This window comes from Mixophyes fleayi, chromosome 3, assembly GCF_038048845.1.
Source record: "Mixophyes fleayi isolate aMixFle1 chromosome 3, aMixFle1.hap1, whole genome shotgun sequence".
Lineage (NCBI taxonomy): Eukaryota > Metazoa > Chordata > Amphibia > Anura > Limnodynastidae > Mixophyes > Mixophyes fleayi.
The window spans coordinates 67,407,191-67,423,509 of record NC_134404.1 but is presented as its reverse complement, the minus strand read 5'-3'; the positions used below and the strand labels follow the sequence as shown (position 1 = coordinate 67,423,509).

Sequence of the window (16,319 nt, the reverse complement as noted above, 5' to 3'; positions counted from 1 at the left end):
TGGAGTGTGGGAGAAAACCAGAGCACACGGAGGAAACCCACGCAAACATGGAGAGAACATACAAACTCCACACAGATAAGGCCATGGTCGAGAATCAAACTCATGACCTCAGTGCTGTGAGGCAGAAGTGCTAACCACTAAGCCACCGTGCTGCCCATAGAGGACATAATGGGGACATAGAGGACATGGAGGACAAAATTGGCTGGTATACGGTGATATGCCATACCATTATGTCATCTACAGCTTTCATTGTAAAATTATCCAATTCCATTCACTTACATTAGTACAGCTGCTAAATTTCTAATTCGACCACTGATTCAGATACAGAACCCTCATGTAAGGAATTAGGGCTGATGGAATTTTTTTTATAGCACTGAAGCTATTGTATTTCTTTATTTTATAACATATCATCTCATACCACAATAGTCGATAATATCTACGTATTTAGAATAATGCCATCCATAGTAAGATTATTTACAGGAATGGATGACTTAATCTTAGGTTATTTAGAGAGCCACATAATTATGTGATATTCACTTCCTCTTGTATGTGAACTCTAGACCCATAATTACCTTATAAATACATTTAATACTGCACCTTCCAATGTCTGTTAAACGTTAACTTTGTCTTTTAAGAAGGTCTCGCACTGCACATGATGATAGTTAGTCTTCAGCAGACATCACTCTCCAAACATGACGTGCACCGAGAATTGGACGACCTGCAATGGATTCTCACTCATGTTGCTGGCCCTGTTGGCCATCGCATTGAACTTGACTCCACTCGTTGCTGATTACGTAGAAGATGGGAGACTCTTCTATAACCCAATCTCATGTTATGAGTGGTGGCTTCCAGGATTGATCGGTGGAGGGTTACTTGTGAGTATTAATTAAAAGGATTGAAACCACTTATAGTCAAAGTAAGAGGAAATGGAAGTGATTTGTTGACAAAGGCTGTTACATTGAAACACTGGGCACATTTTTGTTTTTTAAAAAAAAGACAAAACTGCAAAAATTTAGGGCAGTGTGGATAAGAACATCTACAATGTAAGAGACAGGAAGGGCATTATATATATGTATAAATAGTTTGAAAAGCGAAGAAGGATTTTGGTCCACAATATACATGCAAAGTAGTCAAATATCTATATTATGTTTGACTTTGTAAGATCCTATAAGGTGCCCATACACAGGATTTTGGTTTCAAACTGAGCAACCGTTGTACATGTGTACGTGTGCGGCCCCATCCTATACAGTAAAAATGAGATTGTAACACATCTGTTCAAACTGCTTTTAGAAAATCTTCTGATTGAATGATCTCCATGGGCATGTGTCTGAGGTCATCTACCCACCTGTAGATAATTGGGTTAATCTGGCCACAACTATTGCTATATAGGGTAATTTGCTCACCGTTTGTACAGTCCAAAATGAGTATGATGTCTGATAAAATCCAGTAATAATTGATGGGATCATTATTGGATAATTCAGTTGCAATGCATGTCCATCACCTGTACTTTCAAGCACATCTATACTAGGCGCCCATAAAGCCAAAAATCATCCGGGTGAACTCTTGGGTATTGTCCAATTTGGCCACTCAAGTGTGTGGCTAAATTAAACATTGATCCTGTTGCTGTCGCTCAGCACTTGTGCTGAGAGGCAGGGTCAGCCTGTGTGTGGCCACCTTAAATGCAACCAGTTTCCACTGTGTATTGGTTCATTGCAATTTGATTAAATTGAAATATTGTAAATTTTATTAAATATATAAAATTTGGCAGAGTGTGTGGTATTACTGCTCACAGATATTATTGGATTATAATGCTCTGACCTATCCAATCATACTGTAGTATGTCTCACATAGAAGGGGGCTCTTTCATCTATTTTTGAGGCAAGGTTTTAGGCAAATAATAGTAGTAGAGATATTTTGGTTGGTGGTGCACCTACACCAACCCCCACATACAATATGCCACAGGTAGGTTGTCTTTACTGTAAACAACCACTCTGTATTCTATAGGAATCAGAGCTCACCTTTTGCTGTTAGTTTTTCCAATCACATGATGCTCTCCACAGCTGAAACATCGGTCACAACAAAATGCTTTCTTTCTTAAACTGGAACTAAGTATGAAACCACACAAAATATAATTCCAAATACATGGGAATATATCCATTTTATAATTTCACCTTTTGCTGACTGGGAGCTGCGAAATAATTAAATGTAGGTTGTATATTATGCTGACCAGGTCAGATGATTTATCATGTACATATGCAGCATTACAATATAATAATAAATACAATATTAATTCAATCAGTGCTGCCCTTATAGATGTATGTGTTGAATGTCTCTGTGATTTATCAGCTCATATGGTCAATCTACTGTATTACCCTGTGCTTACTGTATTGTACTCTGCGTGCTATACTGTACTGTGCTGTATTGTACTGTGCTGTCCTATACTGTACTGTTCTTTACTGTACTGTATTACCCTGTGCTTACTGTGCTGTATTGTACTCTGCTGTGCTATACTGTACTGTGCTGTATTGTACTCTGCTGTGCTATACTGTACTGTGCTGTATTGTACTCTGCCGTGCTATACTGTACTGTGCTGTATTGTACTCTGCGGTGCTATACTGTACTGTACTGTTCTTTAGTGTACTGTATTACCCTGTGCTTACTGTGCTGTATTGTACTCTGCTGTGCTATACTGTACTGTGCTGTATTGTACTGTGCGGTCCTATACTGTACTGTACTGTATTACCCTGTGCTTACTGTGCTATACTGTACTGTGCTGTATTTTACTCTGCTGTGCTATACTGTACTGTGCTGTATTGTACTCTGCTGTGCTATACTGTACTGTGCTGTATTGTACTCTGCCGTGCTATACTGTACTGTGCTGTATTGTACTCTGCCGTGCTATACTGTACTGTACTGTTCTTTAGTGTACTGTATTACCCTGTGCTTACTGTGCTGTATTGTACTCTGCTGTGCTATACTGTACTGTGCTGTATTGTACTGTGCGGTCCTATACTGTACTGTACTGTATTACCCTGTGCTTACTGTGCTATACTGTACTGTGCTGTATTGTACTCTGCTGTGCTATACTGTACTGTGCTGTATTGTACTCTGCTGTGCTATACTGTACTTTACTGTTCTTTACTGTACTGTATTGCCCTGTAGTGTACTCTACTGTGCTATACGGAACTGTACTGCACTGTGCTGTTCTTTACTACACTGTATTGCCCTGTGCTTATTGTGCTGTACTGTACTCTGCTGTGCTATATTGTGTTGTGCTATACTTTACTGTACTATGCTATATGGAACTGTATTGCCCTGTGCTTACTGTGCTGTACTGTACTGTGCTATACTGTACTGCACTGTGCTGTACTATGCTGTACTCGCAGGGGGATCTAGAAAATAATGTTACCGGGGGCGACTTAGGGCGGGGGGGTGATTTAGTCCCCTTTTTGACAGCTAAGGCTGCTCCAATTGTTTTTAAAACACAATCAGAGCAGCCGGGCAGCTCACTCTCCCTGCCTGTCTCTGCCGAACGGACCTGCACATAGTGTGCAGCCGCCAGCAGCAAGCCCCTGCTAGTGGGGCGATTCCCTCGATCGCCTTCCCCCCTGGATCCGCCACTGGCTGTACTGACTGTGCTCTACTGTGCTGTGCAGTACTGTACTTACTGTGCTGCAGTGTACGTTACAGTGCTGTGTGGTACTGTACTGGGCTCACTGTGCTGTACTCAGCCTCGGACTGGCCTGCTGGCCAGCCGGACTATACACCGGTAGGCCCGGGCGCGATTAAGCCCCGCCCCCTCCACTGTTGGGGCTGAGCTTACCGGAGGTCAGATGTCTGATGCATAGGAACATAATTGCAGCACATCAACAAGTAAGTGCTAATCACTCACTCTACTTGAAACCAAGTTATGAAGCACAAAGAATAAAAAAATTAAATAAAAGCTTCATACTTGATATATTTTCCATTGTTTCAGTATTCCTTTTGACCTGTAAACACCCTGCTTTTCAACACCCTCATTATCTGCATTTCACTTTATTACAGATTGTAAAGGGAGGGAATTTACCCAATTTTGTTACCTTTAATCAAATGAAGGCAACATTAACCATTCAGGCTACATTACTTTCCTATCAAAATCTGCTCTAATCGGATCAGAATCAATCTGAAAGAATGTAAATTGTGCATCAGCCATCAAGAATAATGTGTTTGAATCAGATTCAAATATTCTACCCAATCACCAAACAACTAGATATTTGGCAGATTTTACCATGTTGCGTGTGACCTTTATTTCTTATTTAAAGAGCATTCACTCTGACATTAGAGGTGTAAACCTGGACTTGCATACAGCATTGCTATGACGGAGCTGGCACCCTTGCCTATCTTTGTATGGGAAAGCTTCCTATTGCTAAAGAGATAAGGCTGAGAATGGCAGCCAATAAGGGCAGTGCAGCATCATTTCCCTATTGGCTGATCACTCCCCATCCACTACACTGCTACCAGATTCATCTCTTCACCCCCTTTATGACCTTATTATGTCCTGGGTTTGTTTCCCATTATCCTCTCCCCTCTATCCCCCCAATTACTAACTCTACACCTCCATCTCCCCAATTTTTGCTAGCCGTAGTAAAAGTTGGCGATTGAATCGGCCTTACAATGGTATAAATGGTGTTGTAAATGCATTAGTTTTTTCTCACATTTCAGTAAGAGATGAGAAAAGTTAGGCCCTGATCTACACACAAGAGGTCTGTACAGTACAGCAAAAGGGAAATGCATAAAGGAATACATTTATTTTCCAGCCTTATTTGAGGCTGCAAGTTATCAAGGTAATGACCTGACAACAAATCTGTTCACTTATATTGTACTTAAGGATGAGTGGGCTCGGATTTCTCTAATCCGAACCCACCTGAACAGTGCGAATCCGACGGGATCCGAGCACTGTTCGGGTATTTCCGGCGCCAAAAAAAATGAAACTGAGGCTCTGACGTCCGAGTCTCGCGTCGGATCTCGCGAGACTCGGATTGCATAAATTCCCTGCTCGCGCCCGGCATCTTCGGTCGGGCTCAGATCATTGAAGAGGGAGGTTATAGGTTTAGTGGTGCTCCGTCCTGTGTCCTGTGTCCTGTCACTCTGTCCTGCTTAATATCCAGTGGTTACTTGGTCCTGTGCTCTGTCCTGCTGATCAGTCCAGTGGTTATTTTTTACAGTGCTCTGTCCTGCTGAGTGCAGTGGTGCTGTATCCTGTGCTCTGTCCTGCTGTATCCAGTGGTGCTGTGTCCTGTGCTCTGACTTGCTGAGTCCAGTGGTGCTGCCTGTGTCCTGTGCTCTGTTCTGCTAAGGGCATAGCTATTTATAAATTATTCAAAAGTTGTAAAAAAAAATTAAATTTTTTTTAAAAAAATTATAAAAAAATAATTGAAAAAAAAGATAAAAAAATTAGTTAAAAAATACTAGGTACTGCTATTTAAAAGTCAAACTACGTTCACTGTTGCTGCTGTACCAAAAAATAATAGGTACTGCTATTTACTATTTATTTTTTTATATACTGTTCATTATTTCTGTAGTTCCAAAAAATAGGAACTGCCAGTTCTATTACTATGGTCATTGTTTGTGTAGTTCCAAAAAATAGGAACTGCCAGTTCTATTACTACAGTCATTGTTTGTGTAGTTCCAAAAAATAGGAACTGCCAGTTCTATTACTACGGTCATTGTTTGTGTAGTTCCCAAAAAATAGGAACTGCCAGTTCTATTATTACGGTCATTGTTTGTGTAGTTCCAAAAAATAGGAACTGCCAGTTCTATTACTACGTTCATTCTTTCTGTAGTTCCAAAAAATAGGAACTGCCAGTTCTATTACTACGGTCATCGTTTGTGTAGTTCCCAAAAAATAGGAACTGCCAGTTCTATTACTATGGTCATTGTTTGTGTAGTTCCAAAAAATAGGAACTGCCAGTTCTATTACTATAGTCATTGTTTGTGTAGTTCCAAAAAATAGGAACTGCCAGTTCTATTACTACGTTCATTCTTTCTGTAGTTCCAAAAAATAGGAACTGCCAGTTCTATTACTACGGTCATTGTTTGTGTAGTTCCAAAAAATAGGAACTGCCAGTTCTATTACTACGGTCATCGTTTGTGTAGTTCCCAAAAAATAGGAACTGCCAGTTCTATTACTATGGTCATTGTTTGTGTAGTTCCAAAAAATAGGAACTGCCAGTTCTATTACTATGGTTATTGTTTGTGTAGTTCCAAAAAATAGGAACTGCCAGTTCTATTACTATAGTCATTGTTTGTGTAGTTCCAAAAAATAGGAACTGCCAGTTCTATTAATACGGTCATTGTTTGTGTAGTTCCCAAAAAATAGGAACTGCCAGTTCTATTACTACATTCATTGTTTCTGTAGTTCCAAAAAAGGGGAACTGCCAGTTCTATTACTACGTTCTTTGTTTCTGTAGTTCCAAAAAAGGGGAACTGCCATTTCTATTACTATGTTCTTTGTTTTTATAGTTCCAAAAAAGAGGAACTGCCATTTCTATTACTACGTTCTTTGTTTCTGTAGTTCCAAAAAATAGGAACTGCCAGTTCTATTACTACATTCATTGTTTCTGTAGTTCCAAAAAAGGGGAACTGCCATTTCTATTACTACGTTCTTTGTTTCTGTAGTTCCAAAAAAGGGGAACTGCCATTTCTATTACTACGTTCTTTGTTTCTGTAGTTCCAAAAAAGGGGAACTGCCATTTTTAATACTATGTTCTTTGTTTTTATCTGTGCAGTGGAATTCAGAACTGTTGAGGGTGATATATTGTGGCCCCGGTACCAAATTGGGTACCGGGGCCACTCCACTACGCAGTCCAGATAGATGCGTATCAACTACATTCAGTGTTGGGGCCAAATCCAAAATTAATGAAAATGACCTGTCATCGTCAAAAACAATAAGTATTGACACGCTCGAACTACACCCTGTATATGCTGCAGAGGATGTAGGAGCAGGCAGCTGTGCAGTGGAATTCAGACCTGTTGAGGGTGATATATTGTGGCCCCGGTACCAAATTGGGTACCGGGGCCACTCCCAGGGGCGGATCTAGAAAAATGCTGTACCCGGGGCGAGATAGGGAGGGGGGGGGGGGGATTTAGGCCCCGCCCCTTTCTAACATCTTAGGCTGCTGACGGCTGCACACTATGTGCAGGTCCGTCCAGCCGTGACAGGCAGGGACAGTGTGCTGCCCGGCTGCTCTGATTGTGTTTTAAATACAGTCAGAGCAGCCGGGCAGCACACTGTCCCTGCCTGTCACGGCTGGACGGACCTGCACATACTGTGCAGCCGTCGGCAGCAAGTGTCTGCTAGGGGGGGGGGGGGGGGGGGGGCGATCGCCCCGATCGCCCCCCCCTGGATCCGCCACTGGCCACTCCACTACGCAGTCCAGATAGATGCGTATCAGATATTAAACTACATTCAGTGTTGGGGGCAAATCCAAAGTTAATGAAAATGACCTGTCATCGTCAAAAACAAGAGGTATTGACGCGCTCGAACTACACCCTGTATATGCTGCCCACTCCACTAGGCAGTCCAGAAAGCTACCTCGGTGCAACGTTTTGGACTAAAAAGAATATTGTGAGGTGTGAGGTGTTCAGAATAGACTGGAAATTAGTGGAAATGATTGTTATTGAATGTTATTGAGGTTAATAATAGCATAGGAGTGTAAAAAAAAACAAAAAATGGATTTTAGCGCTTTTTATGCTTTTTTAAAAATAAATCAGAACCCAAAACCCTAAATCAGAACCAAAACCTTTCGTCAGGTGTTTTGGCAAAACAAATCAGAACCCAAAACCTCAAGCTAATCAGAACCCAAAACCCAAAACCCAAAACCCTAAAAGTGCCCGGTGCACACCCCTAATTGTACTACAAATTATTAGCTGTCCTTAGTTCTATTGCTGCTCTGGCATTAGAGAGGTTAAGCAAACGCAATAACTATTCAATTAATTTGTCCATGGCGGCTGCACACATGAAAAACTGGTGGCAAATCCAACTGGAAGCTAAAAAGTTTATACTGCAGCACAACAAATTAGTTTTAAAAAGTACCGGTAGTTATTTGCTTTGCCCTTAATTTGAATTGAATCTTCTGATGATATGCATTGAGTAAAGGGGAGGAGGAGTGTGCCGTCTTCCTGGTATCACGGCCGCCCAGAGGAGCAGGATGCTGGAGCTTTCCACACAGGTAAGTGAGTGCCCTCCCAAGCCAGCCAGCCTGTCATTTTTTTTTTCACCAGAAAGGAGCAGAGAACCCCTGAGGGAAATGGGGGAATGGAATCAATACACATACTGCAGACCCCATCTAAATGGCACCCTATTATGAATATATATATGGTGTGTCCGGTCCTATTGTGGGTTCTTGTTTGATCCCAATATTATACCAATATACTACACTATTGTGCGCCTCCTCCTCCATTTTTCTTTTATATATATATATATATATATATATATATATATATATATATATTTACCAGGTGTCCTTGTTCTTTACGTTGTAAGTTTCCCTCCATGGGCTGACCACACCCCCTTGACTGGCAACACCCACTCTTACAGTTGGCCACACCCCAATGTAGTGGGCCCCTATCACTACATTCCCCCGGTGGGCCCTTCATGCCCCAGTCCGACACTGGCTGTACTTACTATGCTGTACTGTGCTGTGTTCTACTCATACTTGTCTTCTCTCCCAGAATGTCTGGGAGGCTCCCAAATTTCCTGAAGGTTTCCCAAACTCCCGGGACAGTATGCAATTCTCCCTTCTTAGGGAAGTGGGCAGGATGGGAACCTCAATGATGCGATTCGCAGGGGCAAATCATGCTTTCGGCCAAGCCCGTCCCCTTCTGTCTTTCAGCCATGTCCCCTTCTCCGGGATCTCCCGGAGGTAAAAAAATTAAAAGTCGTCAAGTTTAGTTCTACTGCACTGTGCTGTATTTACTCTCCTGTACAGTATTGTACTCTGCGATTCTTTACTGTACTGTATTGCACTGTGCTATACTGTACTGTGAGTTACTGCTCTGTGCTGTGCTATACTCTAATGTACTGTACTGCGCATACTGTGCCGCACTGACTGCGTGGTACTGTACATTCTGTGCTGTAGTGTACTTTACTGTGTTGTGTGGTACTGTACTGTGCTTACTGTGCTGTACGGTGCATACAGTGCTATACTGTGCTGTACTGTACTGTGCTATATTTTCTGTGCTGTACTATATTGTACTCTGCTGGTACTGTACTGTGCTTACTGTGCTGTACTATATTGTACTCTGCTGGTACTGTACTGTGCTTACTGTGCTGAACTATATTGTACTCTGCTGGTACTGTACTGTGCTTACTGTGCTGTACTATATTGTACTCTGCTGGTACTGTACTTACTGTGCTGTACTATATTGTACTCTGCTGGTACTGTACTGTGCTTACTGTGCTGGATGGTGCATACAGTGTTATACTGTGCTGTTCTGTACTGTACTGTGCTATATTTACTGTGCTGCATAATTAATCAGAGCAAAGAAAATGTCATAGAAAGATACTTATCTCTGTCTATTTTTTTGGGTGAGACATAAGCAAAAGTGTACAAAGATATGCTTTAGTGCAAGTCGTTCTTTAATCTATGTCAATGATGGGACACTCTCAGAAATGTTGCAGAATATGCCCAATGCTCTCTCTATTATAAATATACATATTTGGCAGCTGTATCTTTTTTTTAGTACATAGTCCAAACGGGGATTTTCAAGTTTAGTTAAGCATTATTAGTTTCTGTGCTGAATCTTTCGTTATCTCTGTTTACCACATAAAACATACGTAATTATGACCTTACTACACTAAACAGATTAAGATTTATGTGGCTGAAAAAAAGTGAATTGCCAATGTGCTATAAAAATGTCATAAATTAACTCATTAAAAAGCACATTGATTACCAAAACCAATCCCTGTATTTCCAGCTTATAAAGCATTTGTTAATGTGTTATATCAGACTCTCAGGCAGTTACTGGAAGTTTTACTTGAGGAGTAGTTTCCTGGTTAATAACCCTGAAATATTTATCGGGCCTGCCACAGTAATAAAAACAAATAAGGGTTGTCAAGCACAGCGCCCTCTATCTGTCACGTCTATCTATGGCTCATCTTCACTGTAAGGCCCTCTGTTTCTACTTCATTCACTCTTAAGGCTATTTTGCATTCATTCACAATGGGCAATATGTATTAGAGGAAAGATGAGCAGCCACAAGGAAACTCTCCTCACATTTCAATACAATTCACTGAAAATGTAGTGTAATGAGTTGGATTTCTTTTTACTTTTTATTTTGATAAACACGAATAAATGTAACAAAACATAAGGTAGACATTATTTAAACAAACTCTGAGTTTTTGACAATGCGTAAACATATAGGAGGATCACAGCTTATCATAGGGAACCATTAGCTCCACAATGGTGCTGTTTTTTCACTGGTGTAAATGTGTATGCAATGACGTATCTACCCCCAAAAAACAGCTAATGCAGCTGCTATAGGACCTGGGGGTGAGGGCGGGCTGGTGATACTAGTCAATCGGTTCCTTAACCCCCAGCTCTGCTCATACAAAAGTGAGAGACCAGCCCCAGAGCAACTTCAGACGAGCACATATCTTTAAGCACCCCTCCCACAATTTGTTATGGGGTGCTCACATGTTGCACCTCTTGGTTCAAGTATAAGAATTTTGTCCTGCTTTTCTCCAGAACAGAATTTACTATTGGCTGACCTGTGAATCCGGTATTCCATAAAGGGCTATTATTTTTAGTTCAGTATATATTATACAAAACTGGCCAGATGTCCTAAATTATTCCTAAGAGGTGCTAGTGAGAGCATATTATACTATAATGTATGGTGCTGATACTAATCTAAAATAAGGTTTGGCATGATAAAAAATTATACACATCAGCATCTTTTGTTGTTTACTTTTAAACCGGAAAATTGTATGTGGACAGGTACAGTTACAGAACTATTAGTCCTGGATGCAAAATGTACTTAGTTATATGTCTGTGATGAGTGTACTCTCAAACTTTTGTTTCCCATAGGTTTTACCAGCTGTGTCAATGAGTTTAGCAGCAAGAAAGAAAGGCAGCTGCAATTCCAGAGCAGGGGTAAGTACACTGACAACCCGCACCTTCATCCAATGTATGAAATGCAAACTAAGCTGTTAGAGTAAAAGTAGTGATAAATTGTACAGGGAATAAGCAAAAATGTATTGTATATAGTGGTTCTGGTCTCAGACCTAAAAGGACTGAAATTTTCACAGAGCAGATAAGCACATTTAAAGACAGCTATTAAAGTTTAAAGTTGTCAAAAGAACTAAGCATATAATATATGGGATAATGTACATCATAGTTGCCTACTGCTCCGCAATGTATGGGAGAGTGATTACTGCATCAACGTGGCCCCGTCCTCTTCCGTAATAGGCCAGAAATGATTATGTCGGGGCTAAGTGATGCGATTCATTGAGCCCCACCGGCACACGTCCACCTCCCCCCGATCTCCCGCATTCAATCTTGCCAAAGTTGGCAAGTATGATGTACATCATAATGTGAAATATAGGGATATTAGCATTCACAGAGGTATTCTGTGTACATATAAAAGCACAAGGCCACACACTTCTGAGGTGTCTTGGAATATCCTCAGATTTTGCAGTAAGGTGAGCATTATTATTTATAAACATATTATAGTGCCCACGTATTACACAGCGCTTTACAGAGAATATTTAATCATTCACATAATTCTCTGCCCCAGTGGAGCTTATCGTCTATATTCCCTACTACACACAGACATACACTTGGGTTAATTTCGTCAGAAACCAATTAAACTACCAGTATGTCCTTGTGTATGGAGCTCAGGAGCATTTACAGTGAACCTCTCTACCTGGGAAACCGGGCTCAGATAAGAGCACTATCCTAAGATATGATGAAGTAGTCACTATGCTACAAAGAGAACGCTTCTAGGCATGGCAGTAGCAATTCCCTTCTTCACTCACTTAAGTTACTATTTTATTTCTCTATTCTCATACCTCCCAACATGTGGGTAGGTGGCACCAGGCTAGAGAGCGTGGCCACATAACAATGGGGACACACCCTGGGAGCGTGCCTAGCGCATTGATGCACTAGGCTGCCTCATTCTCTCCTCCCCACCACACACCTACATTGCTATACATACTGGTGCATTACTCACCGTTACTCACCCATGCACAGCAACAAACTGGACGGTGGGACAGAGTCCTCAAATTGGGACTGTCGTGCTTAACTCAGGACGGTTGGGTAGGTGTGTATTATTTCTGATTTGTATTATTTACTGCTTATTATGCTTCTTTTATGTAAAAACAAAATGTAGAAATATCTGTATGCAAGCACTAAGATTGGTCTCTGTCCCTCAGATGCTGTCCTCCTCTCTGCTGAGTCTTGTTGCTATTGTAGGAGGAGCTTATTGCACGGTGATAGCCATCTACGCTATTAGTAAAGGTCCTCTGATCTGTGAAAAGGGCAGTAAAAGCTTGGAACAATGCGATTATACACTGAATGATCTCAGGTAAATGTACTATCCATCCCTCTGTGACAGTCAGCAGTCACTGACCTGTTGGCTTTGTGCCATCTATAATCTCAAATATAATTTATAACATTCTAAAAAATGTAAATGAGGAGAACAGATATATATATTTTGCACCATTTCTAAGATGACCTATGTCTGAGTACAAAGTGCTTGTTCTGATATTGGTCTGCGCTTATTACAGTTCTTCATGATAACTGAGCCTCAAAACCTGAAGTTGTGCATTCATAGTTGACGCCACAAATTCATTCATTCATTTAGATAAACAAATTAACAGCAGGTACCAACAAGTTTATGAAGTGCCTGTCCGCTACTACTGTTAAGTATTTACTGTTCACTAAAAGCATTTTGATTTGCACATATACTGTGTGGTACTTTAAATTATTGGTATCACTTTAGTGCAGTGGTTCCCAAACTTTTGCAGTTCGCGGCACCCTTAGAGTCTCCAAATTTTTTCAAGGCACCCCTCCAAAATAATTATTGAGCAGTCCTGTTTTAGAAGTAGTTGGGTCAAAAAATTGTAATAAGTATTTAGGTCAGGACAGAAATATTTATTTAGTTGTATGCAAAAATGCCCCCTCTGCATCCAGACATTCTGCCCTCAGGTACTCTGCCCCCTCTGCATCCAGACACACTGTCCCCTCTGCATCCAGACACACTGCCCCCTCTGCATCCAGACACACTGCCCTCTCTCACACTGCGCCCTCTGCCCTCTGTCACGCTGTCCCCCTCCTCTGCCCTCTCTCACGATGCCCCCCTCCTCTGCCCTTTCTCACGATGTCCCCCCTCCTCTGCCCTCTCTCACGATGTCCACCCTCCTCTGCCCTCACTCACGATGTCCCCCCTCCTCTGCCCTCTCTCACGCTGTTCCCCTCCTCTGCCCTCTGTCAACCTCCTCTGCCCTCTGTCACGCTGTCCCCCTCCTCTGCCCTCTCTCACGCTGTCCTCCTCCTCTGCCCTCTCCCACGCTGTCCTCCTCCTCTGCCCTCTCTCACGCTGTCCTCCTCCTCTGCCCTCTCTCACGCTGTCCCCTCCTACGCTGTGTCCCCCTCCACTGCCCCTCTCACGCTGTGTCCCCCTCCACTGCCCCTCTCACACTGTGTCCCCCTCCACTGTCCCTCTCACGCTGTGTCCCCCTCCACTGTCCCTCTCACACTGTGTCCCCCTCCACTGCCCCTCTCACGCTGTGCCCCTCCTCTGCCTCGCTGAGCCTCTCCTCTGCCTCGCTGTCGCACTCCTCTGCCCAGCTGTCGCACTCCTCTGCCCAGCTGTCGCACTCCTCTGCCCGCTGTTATACTCCTCTGCCCGCTGTTACACTCCTCTGCCCTGTTGTGCCCCGCTGTCACCCTCCTCTGCCCCTGTTACACTCCTCTGTTCCCTGTTACACTCCTCTGTCCTGTTGTGCCCCGCTGTCACCCTCCTCTGTCCTGTTGTGTCCCGCTGTCACCCTCCTCTGTCCTGTTGTGCCCCGCTGTCACCCTCCTCTGTCCTGTTGTGCCCCGCTGTCACCCTCCTCTGTCCTGTTGTGCCCCGCTGTCTGCCCCGCTGTCCTGTTGTGCCCCGCTGTCACCCTCCTCTGTCCTGTTGTGCCCCGCTGTCTGCCACGCTGTCCTGTTGTGCCCCGCTGTCCTGTTGTGCCCCGCTGTCTGCCCCGCTGTCTGCCCCGCTGTCCTGTTGTGCCCCGCTGTCCTGTTGTGCCCCGCTGTCCTGTTGTGCCCCGCTGTCTGCCCCGCTGTCCTGTTGTGCCCCGCTGTCCTGTTGTGCCCCGCTGTCTGCCCCGCTGTCCTGTTGTGCCCCGCTGTCTGCCCCGCTGTCCTGTTGTGCCCCGCTGTCCTGTTGTGCCCCGCTGTCCTGCTGTGCCCCGCTGTCACGCTCACTCTCACTCCTCTGCCGCGCGCCAGCCATAGAATAAAAAGAAAGAACACAGAAACTTACCAATCTGTCGGGCGCCGGGACCCAGCAGACTCTTCTCTCCCGCAGCAGCTTGTTACTGACGTCCATATTCAGTAACAGCTGCAGGAGAGAGGAGTCTGCTGGGTCCCGGCGCCCGACAGATTGGTAAGTTTCTTTGTTCTTTCTTTTTTTCAATGCTTGGCCCGCGGCACCCCAGTGACAGCGCCGCGGCACCCCTGGGAGCCGCGGCGCACAGTTTGGGAACCGCCGCTTTAGTGTCTAGCTTGGAAATATGGTTGAGGACAAGAAAAACAAAGAACAGAGAGAAAGACATCTGGTTAGGTTAATATGCACACACATTAATAGCATGTATGAACAAATTGTGGAGAACATTTGGATGACAGCTGAAGATGTACATGAACAGTAACACTTATCTCTTTAAATCTAACATTACCTATTGTTCTCATTTTCCCCAGGAACATCCAGAACCTGAATTTTGAGCTAGGATGGTTTCTAAATGATACCTGCATACCCACCTCAAGTGACGTCACACCCACTTCAAGTAGCGGCAATGTGACAGGCCGGTGGTTCATACAGGAGAGGATACTGGATTTCGAACTGGACCTGCAGATTAATGAAAACACACAGAAGATCATCCACATCACAGTGTTTGTGGGTTTAGCTATCATTGGGCTTTTAGAGGCTATAGTCTCCATTAGTCAGATAGTAGCTGGACTCTTCGGCTGCATCTGTGGAACCACCAAAAGGGAAGATGATGATTATTAAGATAATATCATCTACTAAATGAAATAAATAAGATTACATTTTTCCATATATGTTCTAAAATGTAAAACTGTTCAAATATATTATGTTCCCTGTAAATACAGTACAGTAAATGTATCTTCTAAAGTATGGACATATAATTTAACATTGTGACTTTGAGATCCAATGTGCTATCCAATTCCAAAGCACTTTGTATTCTGTTCTTGCAAGTTACTCACTTCCAGATAACATTGGTGACAGAACCATGAGATTGCAAAGTCTACTGCTTGTCATTTGTCTCTCCATGTGTAATTAGGTCCAGCTACATTTGTGACCACCTGTCCCTCTTGCTGCATCTCTACTTGACTGACAGTGAGAAGATAGTGAGACCTGCAGCAAGTGTAGCCTGTCCGTCCTATAGGGGCCAGTATGAGTAAACCAGGTTAATAGGACAGTGCTGTGCTGTATAGTGATATACAGGGCATGGCCTCCACAGAGGTATTCACTATAGAGATCTAGGGCAGGAGTTCAGTCTTGGAAACTCCTCCCCTAAAGAGTTTTGAGTGTTTTGCATTAAATTTATAGAAGGAGACATTTTGGAGTTTTTTATTGCAAAAGTTAATTAAATAGGACAATAATCTATGCAACTGAATGATTAACAAAGCTATTACATCATAGCATCCTGCAAGGTTAGCAAACAGACAAGCAACTTCTAGATATTTGCTTAAGGCTTGTAAGATTAGCAATCATATTATACCACAATGCTTAACCAATCATCTAACACTACTATACTTAACCAATCGTAACACACCACAGCAACTTTACAGACAGACATATTTTAGTATAATGTTATATCAACCTTATGTTGTATGATGAGTTCATACTGAAGCTCCTGTTTTATTCTGCTGTGCGGTACCTTGGTGAATGAAAGCTTTACTGAAAGATATTATTTAAGTTTGAAAACCGTTTCAATTTCCAACAAGGTGGATCTAAGTATGTCAGAGGCAGTACCGTACATAAATGTTCATATCATACTTGCTTACATTTTGATATCTCCCTCTGGGAGATTGTGGAGGAGAGTC

At 42.8% G+C, this 16,319-nt stretch overlaps 1 protein-coding gene across 1 annotated transcript; it reads left to right on the top strand.

Moving 5' to 3' along the window:
* Nucleotides 1-563: 563 nt before the first annotated feature.
* On the top strand, nucleotides 564-16,063 carry TM4SF20 (transmembrane 4 L six family member 20). Its single transcript, XM_075200530.1, has 4 exons — nucleotides 564-875; nucleotides 11,067-11,132; nucleotides 12,413-12,564; nucleotides 14,952-16,063. The coding sequence occupies exons 1-4, from the start codon at nucleotides 693-695 to the stop codon at nucleotides 15,259-15,261; spliced, it is 711 nt and encodes a 236-aa protein (XP_075056631.1). The 5' UTR covers nucleotides 564-692; the 3' UTR covers nucleotides 15,262-16,063.
* The last annotated feature ends 256 nt before the right edge of the window (nucleotides 16,064-16,319 follow it).